This window comes from Pteropus medius, unplaced genomic scaffold, assembly GCF_902729225.1.
Source record: "Pteropus medius unplaced genomic scaffold, Ma_sr-lr_union100, whole genome shotgun sequence".
Classification (NCBI taxonomy): Eukaryota; Metazoa; Chordata; class Mammalia; order Chiroptera; family Pteropodidae; genus Pteropus; species Pteropus medius.
This window is the reverse complement of record NW_024340849.1, coordinates 48,582,196-48,608,274: the sequence shown is the minus strand read 5'-3', so window position 1 is coordinate 48,608,274 and position 26,079 is coordinate 48,582,196. Positions and strand designations below refer to the sequence as shown.

Here is a 26,079-nt window from a genome sequence, read left to right as displayed (position 1 = left end):
TCACTTCTGAGCCTACATGGCGACTGTATTTTTTAGTGATTTATGCTTCTTCTCATGGTGTTAAGCAACTCCCTAAATGGGATGTAACCCATTTTTATGTAGCCTATTTAATATAAGAAAGACAGAAAGGACATTTTACTTAGTGTGTCGCTCGTTACCTCACCTGTCAAAATAGCTTTCCTGACAACTGTAGGAGAATCTCAAGGAGAAATCCTTCACACCTGTGCCAGTGCTTTCTTATTGCTGGTTTCCTCTTCAGTGCTGCCCTCCACACTTTCTCTCTCTTGTTTTTACCTTATCTTTCCATCCTTAGCATGACTTTTCTGCCTCAGCATGACCTAAAAGAAAACTGGGCCACCCAGCTCACTCTGGACAAGTAGTTGGTTGGTTGGTTGGTTGGTTTTCTGCACCACTTCTGTATACTCTTTGTATTAGTTATCTATTACTGAGTAAAAACCTTAATGATTTAAAACAACATTTTCTGCGGGTCAGGAATCGGGTGTGACTAGGCTGGTAGTCTCAGACTCAGGGTTTCTCATGAGGCTGCAGTCCAGCTGCTGGCTGAGACTGAGGTCCTATCTGAGGGTTTGCCTGGGGACAATCTGCTTCCATGCCCATTCACATGATTATTGACTGGCCTTAAGCTCTTGCTTCCTGCTGGCCAGAGACATCAGTTCCTCACTACCCGGGCCCTTCCATAGGGCAGTTTACAACATGGCAGCTGGCTTCTCTCAGAACAAGTAAGAGAGTGAGAGAAAGTACTCAAGTGAAAGCCAGTCTTTTTCAATTCAATCTTGGAAGTAGAGTTCTATCCCTTCTCATATTCTATTTGTTAGAAGCCCACCAAAGGTCCCACCCACATTCAAAGAGCCGGGGTGATACAGAGGCATGAATAGCAGGAGGTGGGGATCATTGGGAACCATCTCAGAAGCTTCACTCCACACTCTCTCAAATCAAAATTTTCTTTGCGTGATTTGTGAGTGTCAGGCCCTATTATACTTACCAAGCAGAACTTAATGATTCTGTTCAAATTCTGAGGCCTTTGCTAATTAGAAATAATTTCTCAAGTCTTAAATAAAAGAATATGCTAAAACCATACATGAGCTGCACCACTTGGGACATTTATACAAAATTCATATATTTGCATAAATAGTTATATAAAATATGTGTTCATCTAGAAAAGAAAGAGGAAGAAGAGGATGAGAAAGAAGAATATGAAGAGGAAAGGAGCCATGAGGAAAAAAGAAGCGTGAAAGTCCACGCCATGGTCTCCGTGTTCCAGTTTATTATGAAACAAAGTTACATCTGTGCCCTAATTGCAATGATGGTAGGTGTGAGAGGCCACAGCGAGTGTGCTGGGAGGAATGGAACACACAGTCCTGCTGGCTGGAAGCGTCACCATCCCTCTCATGGCCAGCACAACTATCTTAAACTTCCCAATGTCTTGGCAGAGAATGTTTGGTTATATTAATTTTTCATGGGATTTTTATATTATAGATTTCAAAATCACGTCTTCTACTCAGCCTCCTTTTAAATATTAATACAGTTTTACCAAATTAGCCTATCAAGTCAGACTGTCCCCTATTTTGCCAATAGAAATGGACATATCAGATAGTTTTTCTAAGTGATATTGAAGGTGTTCAAGATTATCATAGGTTGCTTTTATTTCATACAGTGAGAGTTATATATTCACATCTTAACTTAGATTTGGGTGAGACTTTATTGCATCTTAGCTGCAATAATTTTTTACCAATATGAGAATCAAGCAACCAGAGTTCCCAAAAGCTTTTCTGATTGTGAGCGCTTGGTTTACGCGTGTTTCAAACTACTCACCTCTGGGCACATCCTCCACCTCTAGCATCACAGCTACAGAACAGTCCTTTGGCTTATGTGTAGAAAATAAAGTCTAATTTCTACCCTTCCTAAAAACAAACTTTCATGGGAAATCTGATTTATTTTTGAGAAACTCAACACTTGTTTAATATAAAACTCTTCCAAATTATGTGGTCAATGGTGAGGTCCCATGGACATCTTTGATGATAAAAAGTGAATATATTCTATAACTTTAGGGAAAAAATACCTAAGCATAATTTCTCCAGGTGCTCAGTCAAGGTGAACCTGTGTGTAACTCAACTTCAGCTTCTGGTAAGGACCACTGAAATATCTGAGGGAGAGTTGGGAACCAGCTCCTCAGAATTAAAGATGGTTCTTTTGACAATTGCAAACTCTGTCTAAATAATATTAATTCTGTGCTCTTTAGATATTTTTTGGTATTTTTATATGTCAACCTTTAATTTATACTACAGCAAAATTCTTATTTTAAAATATCAAACACGATAAATGCAATTTACAATTCTGATTCAGAACTCAAAAGGGTATATACTTTTTTGCGCCTCTCTTTCTAAAAATAAGCCAGTTAAGTTTGGTCTCTTTTTGTGAAGAAATAGAGTTTTAAACTTTTTTGAATACACATCCTGTTACTTAGTAGAAAAAAAATCTATTGTAAAAACAACATAAGAGAGCAGATTCTTCATTAAAGACATGTCCTTATCTGGTGCTATTTCTGTTGTTTTAGTGGAGCCACAATATTAATGTTTTAAAAGTGCCTGCCTTCCATGGAAGCTTCCCACTGCAGCAGACTTTTAATCACAGACAGAAAAAGAATTCCCAAGGAGCCAAGTCTGTTAGAACAATATATATATATATTTATTCAAAAATACTAAGTACGGATATACTTAACTCTCAGGAAATCCAGACCCTGAACAAACGTGAACACAAGAAGCAGAGTAATGCATTGTGTATTTCTCAGCTACCACAGCCGAAAGGCACAGGCAGCTTAGGCACTAAAGACGAAAGACATTTAAAAAATACTCATAATTTGTTTTTCTCTCTATTCTACTCTCACCTTCTCAGACAAGAATAGTGTGTGGGAAGTGGGGGGTAGGAGGAATCTGCAGGAATTGTGATATCTATAAAGCTTATTTTCTTGGGTCACAGGTTGGCATCTCTCTCCATGATTTCACCACAACTCTCTCCTCTCTCGTTTAAATATTATTGATTTTTTTTTTAGATAACTTTTAACTTACGAGCAGGGAGCTATATGTTGCATTGACCATTGTTTTTTCTTTCTCTTCTTCCTTCGAGGCTTGGAGCATCACCTATCACAGCTGGTTGACTTTTGTGCTGTTGATTTGGTCATGCACTCTTTGGATGATTCGCAACAGAAGAAAATATGCCATGATTAGCTCTCCTTTCATGGTCGTCTATGCAAATCTATTGCTGATATTACAGTATATATGGAGTTTTGAACTTCCGGAAATTAAAAAGGTCCCAGGATTTTTAGAAAAGAAAGAGCCAGGAGAACTTGCCTCAAAAGTAAGTGAATAGGAAAACAAGAAAACAAGCCATTGAAACAAAACCACAATAATCAGTAATCATATTCAAGCAAAAATATACAAAAATAGATTCAAATATTCACTGCTTTGCAAAAATAAATAGATGTGAAACTATAAGAAATAATTTATATTGCTTAGAGGTCTCTATAAGTTAAACATGAAAAAAAACTTCACCATGCTTTCAGATTTTATTCAGTAATGAAAATATTTTCCACTTGAAGAAAAAATATAGTCTAAGTTATTTTTAGTATACAGTATAGTAGAAGTTAGATTGGAAAATAGGAAAATAAAATGTGAAATATATCAAAGGGTTAACGGACTTTTTTAGTTATCAGTTGGAGAACAGGCTGAACACATTGCTGTTACAGATAATCACTGATTATTAATTAAAACATTTTCTTCAGTTATGCCCTAAAAAAGATTTTTAGCAACAAAAATTAACGTGATACTTGCTTTTATTTTTTTGACTTCTACTGATTATATATGTCTCCATCTATAGCTAGAAAGTTCATAATCTTTTACTGCCCATTTATTTTCATGGTTCATTTTAATAGTTTTTACTTCAGAAGATTATAGGTGCCCCAACTGTCTGTTTTCTATCTGTTTTGTGAGCAGAGAGGCAGACTCAAAACACCTGTTTCCTTTGTGTAGCTGCTTTGTGTTGAGACAGTAAAAGCAATCACATGTAATTACTGAATGAGCCTTGAAAATCTTGTTCCTTTAGGCAGAGAATTAATCTCTAAAAGAATCATTCATTTATGTTAAATGACATTCACCTTGGGTTACCAGATACTCCATAATCAAGGCAATCAGGCATAAGTAGGATGCTGAGTAGACTACACTGAAGATTTGTTCATAACAGATTTTATCTTGTGAAGACTATTGGGGTAAAGGAAAAAAAATTCTAGCAGGTGAATGCTAATGATAGGAATTAGATTGTAATCACCTATGTTTATGAACCATGGCAACTTCATTCATTCACTTATTCATTCATCTGTATGAAATTCCCATGCGTACCCTATCCCTACCTTCTCCCCAAACCTGATTCCATGCCTAAAGTCCCACTGGTAAGTCACCATTATCTGACACTTCTTTCTTTTATTCTCTTCCTCTTCAGGTTGCCACTTAAGCACACATACACAAACACACACACACAAAGTGGTAAGTTAGTCTATTTTTATAAGAGAAATTCAAAACCTTATCCTTTGACTGTATAACTCCATTACGACCTGGCTCAATATTTGTAAGACATCTAAAAATGCATTCCAGCTAACTAGTTGAATTACCTCCTGTCTAATTTAAAATTAACTGTTCTTGGGGGGGAAGGGATATTTTGGGGGAAATAAATTTATTACTTGTAATAAAAATGTTTTTCTGGCGAAACTAAAGTCTGCACTTATATTTTAATGCACTCAAGAGCTTCAAAAAAAAGGAAAAAGCACATTAAACATACACTGTTAGCAGAGTACCAGATGTGTCACTATGACAGAAAATAAGAGAAAGAAAGAAGAAAGAATATGGCCTTGGTCCTCAAAGGTCTGAACACCTCTGGCGGAGCCAGACTCAGCTACTTTGTGGCATTCTTTAGCTCCTAGAGCATCTCATTCCGAGATCCATCAAACCACATCAACTGCCACCTTCAAAACTTGGCTTTTAATTCACCTTTTCTAACAAACATGTCCCACCTGCTTCCAATTATTCCTAGGCTCACTACATGTGCATTAGAGAAACGGATTGCTTTCTCAACTTGCAGCTATAGTTCAATTTCTTGTGACTTCCAGAGGTTTAATGCCAGATTTTCAGAAGTGTAGGCATGCTGGTTCTTAATTTCACTACATCCTAAGCATGTTTACCAGGAATTATTGGCACTGGTTTATGTTGAAGGTAAATGATAAGTGGATATTTATAGATAGTTAAGTAGAAAGTTATTCACAGTGAAAATGGCTCATTCACTTCCTATTAATTTTTTTCATTTCTTTGGCAAATATTTATTTTATTTTATTTTATTTTTTTAGTTCTAAAATGTTTCAGACTTTATTTTTTATTTAATTTACTAATTTTTTATTAAAATTATATTAATTTCAAATGTGCAATTCAATAATATATTATCTGTATATTGCTTTGTGTATTCATTATCCAAAGTCAAATCTTCCATTACCATGTATTTGATTCCTTTTACCCTTATCTACTTCCCTCCTCCCCCGCTTTCCCTCTGGTAACCACTACACTATTGACTATATCTATGAGTGTTTGTCTTGTTTGTTTCTTTCGGTTTTATATTTCACATATGAGTGTGGGCAAATATTTATTAAATCCTACTATGAACCACAGTGAGATGTCAATTTACACCCACTAGGATGACTAGAATTAACAAAAAACAGACAATAACAAGTGTTAATGAGGAAGTAGAGAAATTGAAACCCTCATACACTGTTGGTAGAAATGTTAAATAGTGTAGCCGGTTTGGAAAACAGTTGAGCAGTTCCTCAAAATGTTAAACATAGAGTTACTATAAGACCCAGCAATTCTACACTAAATCTGTACATGAAGCCTCATAGCAATGTTATTCATAATAGCCACAAAAAATATTAACAACTAAAATCTCCATCAACTGATGAATGGATAAATTAAATGTTACATATCCATATAATCGAATATTATTTGGTAATAAAAAATAAAATATCAGTACACACTATAACCCAGATAAACTTTGAAAATATGAATAAGAAAAGCCACTTAGAAAAGAACACATATTATGTAATTCCATCTGTAGAAAATGTCCAGATCAGGTAATCTATAGAAGACAGAATGTAAACTAATGGTTGGCTAGGGCTGAGATGGAGAGAAAAAGGAGTGACTCCTACGGAGCTTCTTTTTGGGGTGATAAAAATATTCTAAAATTGATGGTGATGACAGTTGCACAACTCTGTGAACATACTAAAAGTCACTGAATTGTACACCTTATTTAAATAGGTGAACTGTATGGCATGTGAATTATATCTCAATAAAACTAGCATACACAAAAAAACTATTATGTGCTCTCTATTCCCTGAAGAATGAAGCTCCCTAAAATCATAATTTTCCCCCAGCCCTCAAGAAAACATTAATATACAAATATTAATATACAAGGCACTTAGAACAATTCTTCCTTCAGCTTTCAGAGATGATTGGGAATATTAAGGATATTTCCTAGGATGAAATGTTTGGTTTTTTTTATCTGTAGAATTCTTCAAAATTAGGAACATTGCAGAGTCAATCAGTGTTCTAGAAGAAGCATGTCTTCCTGTTACAACTGTGCTATTGTCACAGTCAGGACAGGAAATCAAGGACTAGCACCTGGAGGGAGACCAATTGCCAAAGCTGATTTCCAGCCCAGATGAAAGTAATTTGGACTGTTCTGTGCATCTTCCCCAGGGCCTTGCATAGTGCTGAATGTACTCCTGGAACTCAACAAACATGTAGCGTACTCAGGAAAGGGGATTTAAAAGCCAGTGACTTCCATTGAAACCAAGTGGGTGCTTGACTCTGTCTCAAACAGAAAGGCTTATTTATTGTGCTCTGTGTGGAGAAAATGTTGTATTTATTGAAATGTATTTATACTTCAAATGCTGGCTTAATTCTTGTTTTACTAATTCTCTACTTTCAGATACTTTTCACCATTACTTTTTGGCTATTGCTGAGGCAGCACCTCACAGAGCAAAAAGCTCTTCGAGAAAAGGAAGCTCTTTTATCTGAGGTCAAAATTGAAACTCAGAAAATGGAAGAAAAAGGTAAATAAATACATACACCGTGTGATAGGAGATTTTCGTGCTCTGCAAAATTACAGAGAAAGAGCCCCCAAAGTAAATCAGAAAAGCCGCTATGCTTCAGATTAGATGGAAGCCGAACATTAACTTGGAGTGATAAATAAGTATTTAGAATGTAAGATTTAGAAGAGTACATGTGAGTGTTCACAAGAAGCTTTTGAAAATGTTGTGTCATTTGATCCTCACAAAAGTGATTCCCACTTAGGGAAAGAAGAAACCGAGACTCAGAGAAGTTAAATAATTTCTTTAAGGTAATACTGTAAGAGCCATAAAATATCAGAATTTAAAATTAAAATAATAGTTTTGATTTGTATTATTGTTGCCTATTTATTTTTCTAGATTCTGCAGTACTTAAAGCTATCATGGATATTGGAAATAAAATAGGTTTTATAAAAAGATTGGCATAAAATATTATCAAATTTCTTTCTTTCCAACTATATCTCAGGAAAGTTGTAAAAATTGACTTTGATAAGTTATAAATGCTGCCTTGTTTACTAGAACAGTCAAAAATCATTCAAATCACATAATAACACATAAAATACATGCTTCTATGTCCCACATATGACACCCAGTATTAGTATGGTTCTGATCAAGGAACCAGCTGAGTGTAACAGCACAATCTTCTATTTCGAAGATGGTGAACAAGATATACAAGTGGAAGGAGAGGCTGAAGAGAAGGAGAAAGAAGAGGAAGAAAAGGAAGAGAAGCAAGAGAATAAGAAGGAAGAGGAGGAAGAAGGGGAAGAAGATGATGACCAGGACATCATGAAAGTTCTGGGCAATTTGGTGGTGGCCATGTTCATTAAGTACTGGATCTACGTCTGTGGGGGAATGTTCTTCTTTGTCAGCTTTGAGGGTAAAATTGTGATGTACAAAATCATCTACATGGTGCTGTTTCTGTTCTGTGTGGCCTTGTATCAGGTGGGTAAACAATTATCCTCTATTTTTTTAATCCTCACACCTGTCCCAAGAATATATGCAAGCTTCCTTTGACAAGACTCGTTGAGTTACTATAATCCCATGAACATATCGTATAGCGATATGCGATTCAAATATTACATATTAAGAATTTTAAAATGGGGAGTGACTCTCTTCAGCTTGTTCATTATTTTAAAATTTTAGGTTCTAGAAATGTCTATGAGTTTTTCTAAATTCTTTATTTAAAAAAATAAGCCTGTATAATTAGATTAAATTTTGAATAGTAATTTAAGAATAGTGGCTGGATAATACTGGATGACACCCAGTTCATTTGTGTTTCAGACTTTGGAATCAAAGAACTGTGTGTGTGTGTGTGTGTGTGTGTGTGTGTGTGTGTGTGTGTGTGTGTGTGTGTGTAATGCATCAACTGTTTTAGTATTTCATTAATTAGAATTTATAAAAGATTATATCATAATTAACTAGCCTCCCCACAAATTTAATTTTAACTCAATGATAGAAACAAGTGCAATAGTAAAATAATTTTATAGGCAACTAACAAAACACACAAAACAACTATAATAAACAAGAGTATATTACAGGTGGAGATTAAACTATCTCAACCGAAGTCAATAAAGTTTTTAAATACTTTTAAAAATTCAGAGTAGATGTTGGCTAATGAATATCCACAGGCTTATGGTAAAAAGAGATGTCTTCTCTTTGTGGTGGTTTCACATTTTTAATCATATACCACTTTGAATTTTAAAACTGAGACATTTTTAATCAATACCACTTTGAATTTTAAAACTGAGACAGTTTTCTCTCAGCATAAGCACAATGATGGTGGCATCTACTGTACCATTCCTTGAATGACTCCTATAGACCAGCAATCATGCTGAGAGCCTTATAAATGTTATTTCATCCTCTTAACAATTCTCACAGTAGGTGCTATGGAGGAGGAAACAGAAGCTCAGTGTGGTCCAGTGACTTACCCAAAGACACAGTTAACTTTTGGTAGCACTGGGCTTCCAATCCAGATCCATGTAACTCTATGAGGAACAGAACCTCAAAAACTAAAAATGAAATAGATTTATTTTCAAGTATTTGTAAGTGGCATCACCTGTCTTGGTTGAATAAACCAGATATTTTCGTGAGTTTTCTTAAAACCATTTTTTTCTTGTTTATTTTTCAATGTCTGATTCAGGTGCACTATGAATGGTGGAGAAGAATTCTAAAATATTTTTGGATGTCTGTGGTTATTTACACTATGCTGGTGCTTATCTTTATATACACATATCAGTTTGAAAACTTCCCTGGCCTGTGGCAAAATATGACTGGATTGAAAAAAGAAAAGTAAGCAATTGTGGTGTATAATGGGGTATGAAAGTGACAAACAAGATGAAGACTTGATTGCATATTGTTCGAAACATTTTTTTGAAAGATTTTAGTAAAACATGTTATCAATGGCCACAAGTTACTTGAGAACAGAATTCGCGTCTTAGTCATTTTGTGTTCTCAGTCTTGTCCTGATCTTGGCACATAATAGGGATTCCATGAGTATTGACTGAAAAGCAAGTTGACCTAAAAGTGAATTTTTATCCCCATTTTATTGAAATGGCATTTTCTAATGTCAGTTTCATGTGAAACACACCTATTTAGTACTTAACCAGTCATGCTTTCTGCTTCCCAAATTGGGCTCAGTTCTTCAGTTCATCAGTGGGTTCATGGACTCAATATAAAGCAATAACCTCTTCTTATTTATGTAGCTTGTGTTAAGATTTTAAAGAGTAGTTGATACCATAGAAAAATAAATTTTTAAGTACTTATAGACTAGAAATGATGAAAATATTTTTTCTGTGCATGTAATAGATAGTACCCTATCCTTTCTAATTTGCTTCTCTAAATTTCTGAAATTAGTTTAGAAATTCAACCAAAATTGGGTATAGAGCTAAATATAGTTTGGTGGCTAAGAAAAAAGCTTAAAAGGAAAGAATCACCAAGTAGTTAAACTAATACATATTTAACATTTATTTAGGAAATATTTATTGAGTGCCCTCCATGTACTAGATATTGTGTTCTGTGCCTAGAAACACAATAGGAAGCAAAACAGACAGAATCTCAACCTTTTGGAGTTTATATTCTAGTAGAGGAGACAAATCAAAACAACAACAACAACAAATACTTTATGTAAAAATAAATTATAAATTGTGACAAGTCTGGGAAGGAAACAGAGCAAGCTGAGGTAGTGAACAATGAGGGACACTAAACAAATGGAGTGGTCAGGGCAGGCTTCACTTAGGAGATATCATTTAAACCTCACCTGAAGGATAAGAAAGAGCTTGCTGTTAGAAAAAAATGTGTAAGTTGGGACCTGAGATGTGTAAGAATATCCCAGGCAAAGAGATCGGCAAATGCAAAGGCCCTGAGGTAGGACAGTTTGGCAAGTATGAAGAACTGAAGGAAGGCTCTCCTGCCAAGTGTGGAGGGAGAGCAGAAGGAGAAGAAATGGGAGAGTTCAGCCAGGCCCCTGGGACATGCATCGTTTATTGACGGTAGTGGTTGGTATTTCATTCTTGGAGAAATTTTCAAAGGTCTTTAAAGCACCCTTGACTGGCTGAGAAAAAGTGATGTGTTAAAAGGCAAGGGTTGAAACAATAGACCTGTTAGCAATAGCAATAGTCCTGTGAGAAATACTGGTGGTTTCACCTGGAATCAGAGGCAGTAGAGACAGATAACGGAGGTGCACAGATTCAAGAGATATTTAGGCAGTGAAGGAAATGTAGATGAATGAGATGTGAAGGCAAAAAAAAGAATGAAGGAAGACGTCCTGATTTTGGAATTTGGCATGGGGTAGATGGTTGTACCAGGGGAGAGGAGATGGAGCACAGCCTGGCTGAGGAAAATAGGGAAATCAAGAATACTGTTTCGAAAAACTAAATATGAAATAACTATGAAACAACCAATTTCAAGTAGACATATGAGTATGAGAGTTCACAGGAGAAGCATGAGTTGTAAATGCACATTTGAGTCATTGGTATAAAGATTATATATTAATCCCCACGCTGAGATGAGATTACCTAGGGGGAAAATAAGCTAGAGAAGGACTCGACACTGAGCCCTGCAGGTATTTCAGCATCTGGAGACCCAATAGAAAAGGAAGAGGTAACGACAGAAGAGGAAAGCCAGGACATTGTGTTGGCATGAAGATTATGATTTATTCAAGAAGGACTAGAGGCAAAATTAAACAGATAGAGGAGCAGGCATCCTGAGGTTGTTATTTGACCACTGTAAAAGCAAGTAAGTTGGATTGGTGGAAACAAAAGCCAAACTGGAATGTATGGAAGAGACGGATGCAATAATGTACCTGGGGAGGGAGAAAGACTGATGTAATTTATAGTGAAAAGAAGGTGTTTTCATTGCCCAAGAAAGATTCTTGCCAATTCATTTTGTTTTGTTTTACAGGCTAGAAGATCTTGGCTTAAAACAGTTCACTGTAGCCGAACTATTCACTCGTATATTCATCCCAACCTCCTTCCTGCTGGTGTGCATTTTACACCTTCACTATTTCCATGATCGGTTCCTGGAACTAACAGACCTAAATTCCATTCCCAGCAAAGAAGACAGCACCATCTACAGGTGAGCGTGTGCAAGAGGCTCATGCCTCTGCTGTCAGGAAAGCAGCCTTAATTCCTCGCCTTCCCTTGGCTGCTTGCTGGAAGCCAATAATCTAACTTTCAACCTTGAACTTTCCATGAGTATCAACCTATGAGCAAAAAAAAAAAAAGATTTTTAAAAGTGTAGGATATTCATCAATCAAGAAAAATCTTTTAGTCAGCAAGTAGATTTGAATATTTGTGAAGGGAATATAATTATTACTAATTGCCAACAATACCTTTGATTCTTTTTCTTCTAAATGGGCATCTTTATTTTCTTCTCATTGAAAGTTTCTCCAGTATGTAAGAAATTTTTCTCACCATTATTCTTATTATCATGTTTCTGAGACTTCTTTCACATAATCAAATAGAGTTATAAGTCACAATTTTTCCAGAAAAACAAAGATTTTCAGGACCATAGTTTTGTAAGAGACTATACAGCTCATCAAAGATTTTACTAGCCTAAGGAATCACAATATTTGGAATGGAGGGAATGTGAAAACTGGATTTTTTCCACAGAGTTCCTTTTAAATATATAGAACATCATTTAATTATATAAGTTCTGAAGAAGGGCTACAGCCTCATGTCAGGATGTATTTCCCGTTTCTTCAGCTGCTACATTCACAGCCCTTACTCTCCACACCATAGCAAGAGAGAAAAGATCTAAATGATCTATAGCAGTCTGAGGTCACTGCTTGCCTTCCTTAGAGCCATGGCTTATCCCTAAGTATTCCCTTAACAGTTAATTTTCCAATAAAATTTAAAAGATGAGGAGAGAGTATACAATTTAAGTACATTGGCTTTCATTTTTAGTTCTGTGGGGAAAAAAAGAGTCGTCTGGAACCTTAAGGAATTTGAAGGACTCACTCCAGTTTGGTATTTTGGGATGTCATGCAAAAGTTTAATATAAAAGTCCCAAAATTTTAACTTTGATCATATTATGTATATATGCATCTTTTTAGCAACCTTTCCCCATTGCAGTATTTTTCTTACTAATATTGTTCACCTCACAGTACTTTTTGTCTTTAGAGTTCTACTTATAGACTATATTAAAGTCAAAATGAAGAAAAAGAAGAATTTACAGAGTTGAGATTAACTGTCATGCTTTGCTTTCTCTCTCCTACCTCCTTAGTAGATGCTTTAGAGAAAAAAAAAGGGACCACAAAGTAGAAATAATCAATTTATTGTATTCTGTAAGTTGATGCCAGCACTATTGTTTTCATAAATATCCAACTGTTCTTTTTCTGTTTTGACCATCGTTTGCAAGTGCTGTGTGCATTCTATACATATGTATGTGAGGAAAGGTCACTTATGTCTAGAGAAGAATTTTTTGTGTTTAGGCTTACAGAATTAGTAAAGTTAGCATTATGTAAAAGTTTTATGATATACATAAGAAGAAACTTTATTATTTCTAAGTTGGCATTCTCAGGTATATCATTTCACTTTATATTGATAAAATATATATTATATTGTAATTATAATTCTGATGTAACATATACTTAATGAGACTGTACTAAATATCCATTACTTATTTAAATATCCATCACTATAATTTGTCCATAATTTGTTTTAGAAAGTATTGTGATGCATATAGAGATAAAATGACTTTTTTTAAATTTTGCTTTTAGAAACCATAGAGAACAATATGTTGAATATGGTTATTTAGTAGTACTTTATTTTTTTAGTTCTGGGAATGGAGCAAGAATTAATCTTTGAGATTATATTTTATATGATAAATGTAATCTTAAAATTTAAACATTTCAAATTTTTAATAAAGCATGTGAGACGAAAAGAGATAAGAAGAGACTTGTTATCGTTAAGCATTTTTCCTAAATATGTCTAATTTCGTGTTACTACTGAATTTTGCTGCCTAGACTGTTCTTCAGTGCATGAAATGTGTGTTGATGATGACACACCTGATGATGTAAAGCTTACGAGACACAGTCTACTTCATTCGTCTCTGCCTAACAATCTTCTCTTTCTCTCTCCAACCTGTCTCCCCACTGCCTCCGCATGCAACCTTGTGCTTTCATCTCTCACCTTGTAGCCATGCCAAAGTCAATGGGCGCGTATATCTAATAATAAATAGGTGGGTACTTCAGTGTTTTCTCTCTTGTTTTTAAAAACAGTCTCTTGGTGTGTTAAACATTTTACTATTTTGAAAATGAAAAATTACATCATTAGATGGTGGATGATGGTCTTCAGGTATGCTCATGGATGCATTTTGCAAACCGACCTGTTGAGTGTTTATATTGAATGGTACCACCAAGTGGATTTGGAGGTTGCCAACGGTCTTCAGCTGGTGCTAAGCCTTTGGTCTTGGTTCAAACATACCCAATTTCATTCTTTGGTAGAAATAGTTCAAGGCTTGCCTGAGAGCTAATTTCCCTCTCGAACACAGAATTGAGAGCTCAGCTCAAGACCCACCTCCTTCACAAACCTGCCCATAAGTGCCAACTTCCCTGCTAAAAGAAATGGCCCTTCCCCTTAATTCCCATAGCTCTTTCTCATTGCTGCCTCCTGATACTCGCCTCCCAGCCCTCTCTCTGCCTGCTTGTCTTATCTCCCTGGCCAGAGGTGTCAGCTCCTCAGGCCTGGAGACCCTGTATATATCACTAAGGTGTCCACATATCATCTACATCGGGGCCTTACCCATTAGTTTTCCTCAATCAGTATTTCCTAAATGAAGTAAGAATAGTCACAACAATATATGGTGAAAAGAAAATTAAAACATCAATTTCTTCAAATATATCTCTACTTAAAAGATCAACATATTGAAGAATGATATTTTACATCACCAGATTTCACAGTATATTTGTGTACCACGAAAGGCACAAAGATGAGCATGGCTCTATATCTTAGATGCATGTCACCTAGCTGGGGAGATAAAACATGCAAATGAACACACATAAAAAAAAGTAAGCTTTGATAATGTGTATAGATTTGTCCTCAAGTGCCCCTTGATAATGTGTATAGATTTGTCCTCAAGTGCCCCAAGAGTACAGAGAAGAGATCTTTTGGAATTTGATTTACTAAAACTATTCTCTCTTTATTAACTAAATAGATTAAGATATCTAATCCCATGTCATTAGTAATAAAGCCAGTAATTGAGGTAATAGAAACATGTAGTTTGCAATAAATGCAATTAACAAAAAAACTCTGAAAAATTTGTTGTTTTTCTATTCCGTTCACTTTTCTCTTAGGTAAATTCTTAAGGCCGACACCAAATAGCAAACCTTAGGAGGCAGAACTTCTAAAAGGAAGTGTGAAAAATTAGTGCATCATTGTACAGATTGCTGAAAGAGGAATGAGGAGTGGCTGGTTCTTTGGGGGAGCCAGGTTGTCGACAGCCTGAGAGAATCCCAGGTTTTTGGCTGATAAATACAGAAGTAAAATATAGACTCTAGCTAAAAATCTCAAGCAACTATTTTAATCTTATCCCTCCAAACATACGAAACCATTCTCTCTTTCTCTTTCTGTGCTTCTCATAAAGTATTTACCATTTGCTTTATGAGGAGATGGCTAGGACACCAAAGACAGCAGGGTGTTGGTTTGATGGGCTCTGTCGGCAGAGCTTGATTCGAGTTTTGGTTCTGATTGTCCCAGATTTATCTCTTGAGAGAAAACCTATACCTGTTAGGCCAAGTCACAAGACCAGTGAATTCACTTAAGAGTTCTAGAATGATCAAGATTCAAAGTCACCCAAAATAATTAAAACTTGAAGCATTCCAACATTGGCACTATCCTCTTTCTAGTGATATCTCTCATTTTTGTTTGAATATTAACATGTTTAGAAAGGCCAGAGCTGTGCCCCAGAGAAAACATTACCAAACAAGCCCAGTTCTCACCTGAGAATTTGTGCTTCTGAAAGGCAGCATGGAAGTGCATTCCAGTTTTGAATAAGGCCTATTTTTTATTAGAATGATAGGGTGAATGCATTTATTAAGTAAAAAAGCTTTCCTTTTCCCATAATTTATTTTTTTATGCTCACTGTTGTTTTACAAGAAAAATAATGTGCTTATAAATGTGAGTTCTGCATGAAAGAGAGTTCACTACATTACCTTATAAGGTGTGAGGTAGGACAATGTGTTGAGAAGTCAGTGACTGGTAACATTTTAATGATATGAAAAATTGTGGGGAAGAACCAATTGAATTGATAAGCAGTATGCGTTAGAATATTTTAGCAATAGTAATGGTTATTTCCTCCTTATATACAGAAACAGAAGCCATTGTACCCAATCCTGCCTAGTAGATTATTTTGGAGGAATTACTACAATACACTTTTACATTTTCTTTAATAGAAACTAGCTTTGTAAGTGGCTTTTCAAAGTCAATTCCTAGTAGTAAGATGTGATATTAAATTTACAAATCAATTGCTCATCTGTGAATACAGCCTTTTAAAGTACTTATACATTCTAGAAAATAATCTTAAACACTATAAATATTCTACTTTAAATATTACTTGTAATTACTACAAATTTGCAAAATGTCTTTTCTTTCTAGTAGTCTAATGAATGGAGTGTGGCAATCTACATTACCACATATTCCAAATTAGAATAGTTATAAATAAATGGAATCTAGATGAAGGAGATTTTACAAAGGTAGATTTTACATTTTCTTTAATGGAAACTAGCTTTGTAAGTGGCTTTTCAAAGTCAATTCCTAATATTAAACTTCTTCAAATCTTTATGTAACATAATTTGTTTCTTCTATTTCAAATAAGAATGCCTCTCCAGTGCATAGAAGTTATTCAAACATGCAGCGAATACATAGTGTATACCACCAAGCACAATGCTACATTTTGCAAGGGAGATGAGTAGAGTAAGACTAAGTTTCTGCCCTCAAGGGGAGAGTCTTCAAAATCACAATTAGAATAAAATGCCGTAGATATAAATAGAGAAATGCAAATACTGAGGTCTGTACAAAGCTGCGGAAACATAAAAGAAAGAGTGGATGAATAAACAGATACCTATCATCTGTCATGTTAGAATGCCAAAGGAGAAATAGTGAGAGGATTTTATTTTATTTAGGAAATAGAAAATTAAAAGTCAGGGTCTGGATCATAATAAAAGCAAGGCAATGAAGTTATAAGCATGGTTTAAAAAATACAGAGAAGAAAACTCCTTGTAGAGAAACCCATGAAAAATGGTGAGATTTAAGGAAATGAGAGAGGGGGCTTCTCTAATAATCCAATTCATTACCACGTCTATTTGGAGGCCTAAAGTAAAAATTCTTCTTATGATAATTAGATAATTCACACATGGTGATCAGTAAAAAATTACCAGTAATGTAAGTTCCTTACCTGAAGTTTCAGGGAATGATTTTACTAGCATGTGATTTTTAATTTAGCTTTCGAAAAAGTCAAGATCCCTTTTTAAAATTTGCTACAGTGAAAAGCCTAAATCAAGATATACATGCTTTGGAGAACTGACACAGCTGTTGGGTATAGCATTCTGGTGGCTGGTTCTGCCTGTGAGCTCTGCACTGCACAGATAGACCCCACCTCTGCAACAGTCCACCCCTCTTAGGGAACGCAGTGGTGGGAGGTGGTAGGCAGATAGCAAGCATGCTCAGCATGTTGAGAAAATTGGAGACAGATTCCCAAGGAAGAAACATTTGCTCTTTTCTTATGAATGGCCATTTTAATACACAAGTTCTGTTAAAGAATGTCCTGAACACAGAATTACAGTCCAAGTTTAGCACCTTCCCCAGTGTCTGGGGTTGTGCAGTCTCTTGCAAAGGCATGTTTCTAATTTTACCTCTTTATGAGCATGAATTGATGTTACAAATTATCAAAACAGTGTATGAAAATCTATCACTAGCAGATGGTTTCTTACTTTAAAAATATTCCTGTGTACTAAATACTGTATTAAGCACTTAACAGAAATCACTTTAATTTTCACAACATCCTATGAAATCGGCACTGTTACACCATTTTACAGATCAACAAACGGAGACTTAAAAGACAGGGTAGGAAGTATGTTAAGTCATCTAGCTAGTAAGTTATCTACTTGAGGCTTGAATCTAAGTCTTTCTGATTCCAAAGAGCATGCCTTTAACAATATTCTGTATTGCCTCAAAAAATTATTATGATAATAATGAAAGATATATCCGAAAAGAAATTACTGTTAGTGATATCAGAGAGTTTACTATCTATGTTTTCTTCTGGAATTTTTATGATTTCAGGTCTTACATTTAAGTCTTTAATCCATTTTAAGTCTATTCTTATATACAGTGTAAGAAGGTGGTCCAGTTTCTTTCTTTTCTTTCTTTTTTTTGCACGTATCTCCAATTTTCCCAGCACCATTTATTGAAGAGACTGTCTTTACTCTACTTTATATTCTTGCCTCCTTTGTCATATATTAAATGAGTGTATAGGTGTGAATTTATTTCTGTGCTCTCTATGCTGTTCCATTGATCAATGTATCTGTTTTTATAAATCCAACTTGATCATGGCATATGATATTTTTAATGTATTGTTGAATTCAGTTTGCTAATATTTTGTTGAGGATTTTTGCATCAATGTTCATAAGAGATATTAGTCTATAGTTTTCTTTTTTTGTACTGTCTTTGCCCGGTTTTGGAATCAAGATAATGTTGGCCTCATAAAAGGAGGTAGGGAGACTTCCCTCTTCTTCAATTTTTTGGAATAGTTTGAGAAGAATAGGTGTTAATTTTTCTTTGAATGTTCAGTAAAATTCTCCTATGAAGCCATCTGGTCCAGAATTTTTGTTTTTTGGGAGTTTTTTTTTTTATTACTAATTCAATTTCTTTTTGGATATATCTCCTCGGACAAGGGAAACAAAATAAAAAATAAACAAATGGGACTACATCAAATTAAAGTTTTTGTACAGCAAAGGAAACCATCAATAAAACAAAGAGATAACCAACTGAATGAGAGAAGATATTCGCTTATGATAAATTCCAATTAAAAAATGGGCAGAAGACCTGAAGTTATTTCTCCAAAGTGGAAATACAGATGGCCAATAGATATAAAAAAAGATGCTCAAGATCACTAATCATCAGAGAAATGCAAATTAAAACCGCAATGAGATATCATCTCATACCTGTCAGAATGGCTATCATCAATAAATCAAAGAACAGCAAGTGTCGGTGAGGATGTGGAGAAAAAGGAGCTATTGGTGGGATTGCAAATTGGTATAGCCACTATGGAAAACAGTCTGGAGGTTTCTCAAAAAATTAAAAATGGACATACCTTTTGACCCAGCAATTGCATTTCTGTGTATTTATCCAAAGAAAACCAAAATAATAATTCGTAAAGATCTATGCACCCCTATGTTTATGGCAGCTCAATTTATAATAGCCAAGATATGAAAGCAACCTAAATGCCCATCAATGGATGACTGTATAAAGAAGTTATGGTTCATATATACAATGGAATATTACTCAGCCATTTAAAAAAATGAAATCCTACCATTTGCAACGACATGGATGGACCTAGAGGTTATTATGCTGAGTGAAATAAGTCATACAGAGAACGATAAATACCATATGATTTCACTTGTATGCAGAATCTAAGGAACAAAAAGAACAAACGAATCAAAAACAGACTCAGAAATATAGAGGACAATCTGGTGACGGCCAGAGGGGAGGGGAGTTAGGAAGCTGGGAGAAAGGGGTGAAGGGTTAAAAAAGTACAAATCAGTAATTGATAGATGGTCATGGGGATGGAGAGCATGGCCTAGGGAATGCTGTTAGCATTAATGTAGTAGCTAGGTGGAAAGCCAGAGGAGAGAAAGCTCAATAGGGGGATTATTTTATAAACTATATAAATGTCTAACCAATGTACTATATACTTGAAACTAATAAAATAATTTTTTTAAAATGAAAGGAAGATGAAAGGCTTCACATAGGTGTCTTTTTAAAATCGTAAACTCCAATCATGCATTGAAAATATTTTCATATATACACATTTTATGTGCACAGATTTTCTTAGTGAAATTTCTCTGATAGTCAAACTCCTAGGCTAGTAAATGACAGCCAGATATATGTTTTCTCTTTTTTCTCTTTTTACCATTTATTTGAAGCTCGTGAGGCTAGACTGCTCCAGAGGGCACCCGAGTGTCACATGTCCTGTTTCCTCATGAGGATTATGTCAGAGGAAAATGAGCAGCATTAGACACAGAAACATGTTTCTCTTTCTCTCCAGCATTATCTAGGCCCAGATCTCTTATAGACTATTAATTACTAAAAGTTTCCAGAAGTAGATCTTTGGACGTACTTCCAAAAGGCTTACTCTAGTAATATATTTTTTTTGATTCCTTTATTGAGTAATCTCCCCTCAATATACTCTGTATAAAAGGGCACCTTGAGGCCTTGTTGCTTGAGGGTTTTTGTTATATAGCTACAGTGGCAGGTACAGAAATGGGCTCATCTCTTGTTTTGCTCCATAAGTAGCACTAAATATTGGAAAGTTGTTTTGTTGGTATCCAGTTATGGCAGTGTCAATGTAGACATTAGAAACGCACTCTGAGATGGTCATACTTCAACAATAAAAGCTGCCAAATGCCTGTCATAATGAAAAAGTATCTTCTCACTTATAAAATGCAATCCCCTGGCAATGCTGAACACAATATGTAAATATTGACAATTGTGTAACAGCTGACTGCATTTACATTTGATACCATTTAATCCATAGAGTCCTGACAAAGCAGGAACAGCAAACATGTATGCTGGGATGCAATGTGCAGGCTGGTGTGTAAAATATAGTAGTGCGGTGTCAAGAGTGGGGAACTTTCCCAAATATGGGAGGAGGGTCAGTTGACTAGCTTTGGAAAATAAGTATGTCAGCATAATTCTACTAATGCTGAAACATCTCAGAACGTTCTTTCTTTATTCAGTTAATAATTTGTTTCTGGCATTCCAAAGTTACCTGCTTGACACCTGTTAATAAGAATTACTTTTGAATGATAACCTCCCTAAATTCTAGGAACAATATAGATGCATTACAATAGTTATGCAACATCATAGGTGTGTTTTAAATATAAAACCAATGAGTTATAAGTAAGCTTAGATTTTTATCTAGCCAAACTTCTTCATTTTATAAAAAAAAAATTAAGTTCCAGAAAGATTAAATAATTTACTCGGAGCTCACAATAATACAGATAGTATAACACTATTAATTGTCTATCCTATTACAATGAGGCTGGTATTTACAGATTAATTATGACAAATGGAGAAGACTACCAGGATTCCCAGTAGACCTTTCCCTAATATCTATTTTAGTACCCACAAATGTTCCCTCAAACATTTATTTGAATATGAATAAGAACTTTTTAAAAAATTCAGAAGAAAGATCATACTTGCTATTGTCCCCGGTGAAATAAGCGGTAATGTTCTGGTTGCTGTCCCAGCCCAGCGGAGCTGGAGCTGTACTCCATTCTCACTCTGCTGCTCACATGCCACCTTCTCATGACGGCTAATGCAGCAGGTTACATCTATGCCTGTGAACGGCAACGTGATGCAGACATCCTCCTCCTGAAAGCATTTAGCATCTACCACATGTGCTTCAAATAACAGCAGAGTAGGTTGTCTATGCAAAAGTTGACTGAAAGCGCACATTAGTTAAGAATTTTTTTAAACCTATTTAAAATGTGAATGATATGATTCTCATGGGATGTTTTGCTGTGTTCTAAAAAAGCATGACATAATTTGCCTCAGTAGTCTATATGTTCTCTCCCTTACAACCTGCAATCCCGTCCACTCTCAAATCAGTTGCCAAGCATAGGAGTCCTAGCAAAAGCACGCTACTGAAGCCATTCTGGAATGCATTTGCATTAGGACTTACTGCAACCAGCATACAGGAATGCGATAGTGGATGATATGTAGCATGATGTGTGATCTCTGACATTCCTTATAATTCTTCTGTTCTCATCTCCTTTTTTTTCCTTTCTATTTCAATTACTTTGAGCAGCATCAAGAAAAAATTACCAATCCACCAAAATGAGTAAGTCCCTCTGTGAAGCCATGAAATGCTTGCTCTACATGATGCCATTTCATGCTTCTACATCCTAAACTCTGACCATTTTCTCCTCTGGGAAAAAATGTCAAGTTTAGGTGTTGATAGCTCTCATTACTGACTAATCACTAGAACCTGAATTGGAAGAGCTAACAAAACCTGAGTTTACAGTTTGTTTTTAGAAAGAAATTAAAAAAAAAGTGACAAGACACTAACAACCCTACATTGCAAGGCCTGTGCACATGCACTGATGTTCATTTTTGTTCATCATCCTTTACTTGCCCCTCACCCAAGTCTCTCTTGGCTCCCTTTCCTCTTCTGACTCAGCTGCTCTCTGCCAACAGACTGGCCCACCCCGAAGGAAGCCTTCCAGACCTCACCATGATGTCTCTGACTGCCAGCCTGGAGAAGCCAGAGGTGAAGCAGTTGGCTGTGTTCAGTGAGGAGAAACCAGAGTGCTCTGAAAAAGCTGAGAAGAGTGAGCTTGGGAAAGACAGCGAGGAGGATGAGGAGGATGAAGATGAAGACGAGGAAGAGACGTCAGGTAATCCACCCACTGCTGGTCACTGCTCAGAAAATGGCAGCTGATGGACTGAATGAATGAGACACTGACTTGCTCCAAACATATACATTTATATATTTGACCCATTCAGTGAAATAAAAATTGGTGCATGTGTGTGAGTGTGTGTGTGTGTGTGTGTGTGTGTGTTGGCTGCTATAGTTAAACATTCCTGTTCTATTTGCTCCAATAATTTCTTTGTAATTCTGATTTAGAAGAAAGAGAGCAGATGGCTGGTTATCAGCTCCTGATCCACAGCGATGATCCTGACAAGAGACTAGAGGAGTGTAGCTCTTAGCCTTTACACAGACAGAAGCCTCAGACAAAGACATCACTTAAGAGAAGAAGAATCAGGCTGCTGTGTAGAATTTCTGAAAGTTCTAGACATGGCTGTCCCAAATGTATCCTCAGAGAAATTATTTTGATGTTTTTCCAGGAAATATACTTCTAATTCTGTCCTAATATTTTAGGACATGGGAACCAGAGGAGAAATGAGCTATTGATTATCATTTCAAGCCAATTACTAGAGATGTTTTTGTTATTGTTATTTTAGGTTTTATTTTTTAGGCTCTTTCCTATTTTTCTTCACAGACTTGAAATGTTTTACTAGTGCATTCTGAGAATGGGATGACCTCAGCCGTCAGGACATGCTCTCTGACAGAGTGTACACAAGGTGGAGAGTTTAGTTTGTTTACTAATTCCCAGACAGTAGGTTATTGCACTTGTCTTTGCTATGCTATGTGCCTTACAAAAGTAGACAATAAAAAAACACAAGGTAAAAAGATCCCTCCCAAAGGCAAGCTCCCCAAAAACCTGGTCCCCTTCATCCATTCATTTCAGAAGATCCTAGGAGAGGCCCAGAAATGTTCTCTCCATATCTGATCAATGTGTGTTCCTCAGTATGAAGGGAGAACCAAGCTCTATGGGACTAAGGAGTCAGGATGAAGATATGATTATGCTGCTTTAATATGGGTTTGAGCTTTATTAATAAAGTCTCACCAAAAGTTGGGCTGTACCTTGTTCTCTCACTCCTTCAGATACCTGTCAACTCCTCCTCTGAATTGTGCCCAATTATGACCTAAATCTTTGAATTGACTAACACCTGAGTCACTGTAAATAAGCACTTTTAACAATAACTAAAACATTACTTAAACTTTCAGATACAAGTACAGTAAGTGCTTCAACCTCCTTAGGCATGCAAAGAAGTTACTTAAAGAGACATTTAGTTTTTATCATCTGCCTGAGCTTGTGAGCTTTTGTCTATAAATGTGGTGATGTGTTGATTCCACAAAACAGTCCTGGCATGATGGTCATGCAGATTAACTAGGACAATCCTCCCGATAGAGACATTGACCAGTCTGCAAATACTGCTTCCTAGCACAGGTAGAAAGAAGAGAATGACTAATTTGATTAAAAATTATGACTAGAATGAGTCTTACCAAAACTGGGTCACTCTGATCCAGCGGTCCCCAACATTTTTGGCACCAGGGACCAGTGCTCCTATGAGAATCTAATGCCAGATGATCTAAGGTGGAGCTGAGGCAGTGATGCTAGCACTGGGGAGGGCTGCAAATACAGAGGAAGCTTCGTTGGCTCACCAGCCATTCACCTCCTGCTGTGCGGCCCAGTTTCTAACAGTCTGTGGCCTGGGGGTTTGGGACCCTTGCTGTTATCCTCAGGGTCCATTTACAGTTGTGGGAGGAGCAGGCTCTTCCTGCCTCTGGCAGCATGCTGCTTGGCTCACTCTTCTGGGAGACTGGTAAGCTTTATCCACTCTCTAGTTAAGCTCCTGGAAGGAGACTGACACTTATGGAAGCACTGTTTTGGCAAGAAAATGTCATTCTGATGGAGCTCGTGTTACTTAATATTCTCAGGAAATTAGAGAATTAAAGGTTAGCTTTAAGAGTAAAGAAGGTCAAAATTCTTTTTTACACTAAGTCAATTAAAAGGTGGATAAAAGTAACCTTGTCCTTCGGAATCTCAGGTTATGATGTCTAAGTCATCATCACAACATGGGATTCTTAGACCACTCACGCACCAAATTTTGGTAGTTTTAGAATTCATTCACTACTTGTTATTATTTTGCATCTTCTCATTTCAATCTGAAAGTTACAAGGAATGCTTTAAGTAATAATGGGGGAAAAAAGCAACCATCTTTTTATGCTCTTGGGTGAATTACTCTTTTACAGATTTAAGGAACAAATGGCATCTGGTGATTGACCGCCTCACTGTGCTCTTCTTAAAATTCCTGGAGTATTTTCACAAGCTACAAGTGTTCATGTGGTGGATTTTGGAATTGCACATAATCAAAATTGTTTCATCGTACATTATTTGGGTTTCTGTGAAAGAGGCAAGTAAACATTTGTTGTATTGTCAGGTCAAACAGAACCACAGTGAGTCATTGTTTTTCTTTTCCAACTGTCCATAATTTTTTTGAAATGTGATTCCCATTACATCAGAACATCAAGGCACTAAGATAGGCATATACACTTTGTCTTACAGAAAAACAAAGGACAATTGTCCTGAGAAGAGAGAAAGGTAACAGTGGAGAAAGAGCCTGCTGGCTTAGTTCCTAATTGGCTTGGTCATATCACAAAGATTACTTATTTTCATCTAATCTTTAGTTGAAGTGTATGAGAGCAGGATGGTTTTTGGCACTAGAAGTAAGAATTTATCTCCCTAAGTTCTGTTTGAGAAAAACAATAACATTCTAGTCTGTGTTACCAAAGAGTAAACTCAAGTTCCAAAATTTAATAAAATCCTTAGTAAAACTCACCTTGTTTATTATTGGATTTTTTTTGAGACAAGACGCAGTCTTTCAACATTGCAGTTGCATTTCTGTTTTCTCGTCTATAAAGAGGAGAGTCATCATTCAGCCAAAAATTATCTGATATTTAATGTGGGGAAATTAGCTTTTTAAAAATTTATTCAATCAATAATTTTCACATACTTCCAATTTCCATGAACTATTTTTGAGTTGGTGACACGTCAAAAATTATAATTTTTGCTCTCTACAAATTACAATTTTTAAAAAGTCATATAATAACATAATATTATAAGTATAATATTATAAACTTAATGTTTCAAAAATAGATAATTGAGAGACAGACTTTAATCCGAGCTCCTCAGTCTAAGCTAGAACTTCTCCCCATTTTATAAAAACCATCTGAAATGGATAAGTGATCATTTCCAGGTGGGAACAAGAACAGAAACCACTCTCCTTGTGAGATTTGTGGTAGAAAATAATATACACTCCACTGTTAAGTAACCAAGTCTATACATTAATTAGAACTACAATCTAGCCTAATATGTGTATTAATTGAGAACAAAAGGGTTTCACATATTAACTGTATAGGTGATTGACTAATTCAGACAGAATTCAAAGGTCAGACTATTAAAGAACAATGAGAAAGAAAAAGAGAAGACATTTGACTAAAAGTAAGCAAAGCCCATTTGAGAATTAACCAGATCTGATATATAGAGACTTCTGATGGCATGAGAGGCTGTGCTGCAGAGCTGTGGAGGCATGTAGGACAATTAAAAGATGGGAGTGGGCATTAAATGAGAGAGAAATTAGTGCAAGCAGGGCACAGAAAATTCATTGTCTGAAATCTACCCTAGAGAGTTCAGAAAGAAGATAAAATGATACCACTTTCTTATAAATCTTAAATAAAAGACAGGCATATATATTTTAAATTATTTTTAATTGAGTTTAAAGAATGTCTTGTTAACAGGCTATCAAGTAAATAAAAGATCATGATCTATTCACCAT

At 35.8% G+C, this 26,079-nt stretch overlaps 1 protein-coding gene across 7 annotated transcripts in view; it reads left to right on the top strand.

The window, feature by feature from the left end:
- The window catches only part of PIEZO2 (piezo type mechanosensitive ion channel component 2), a 382,528-nt gene that overhangs the window by 277,115 nt on the left and 79,334 nt on the right, over nucleotides 1-26,079 (top strand). For all 7 annotated transcript variants that reach the window (XR_005649322.1, XM_039845973.1, XM_039845987.1 and 4 more), the window contains 8 exons: nucleotides 1,179-1,327; nucleotides 3,145-3,375; nucleotides 7,042-7,165; nucleotides 7,836-8,122; nucleotides 9,321-9,469; nucleotides 11,579-11,752; nucleotides 22,093-22,292; nucleotides 24,497-24,657. Coding sequence is in view for 6 of the 7 variants with exons in the window: in XM_039845973.1 (XP_039701907.1) it covers nucleotides 1,179-1,327; nucleotides 3,145-3,375; nucleotides 7,042-7,165; nucleotides 7,836-8,122; nucleotides 9,321-9,469; nucleotides 11,579-11,752; nucleotides 22,093-22,292; nucleotides 24,497-24,657 (1,475 nt within the window). In the remaining variant the exon portion in view is untranslated. The remainder of the gene's footprint in view (nucleotides 1-1,178; nucleotides 1,328-3,144; nucleotides 3,376-7,041; nucleotides 7,166-7,835; nucleotides 8,123-9,320; nucleotides 9,470-11,578; nucleotides 11,753-22,092; nucleotides 22,293-24,496; nucleotides 24,658-26,079) is intronic.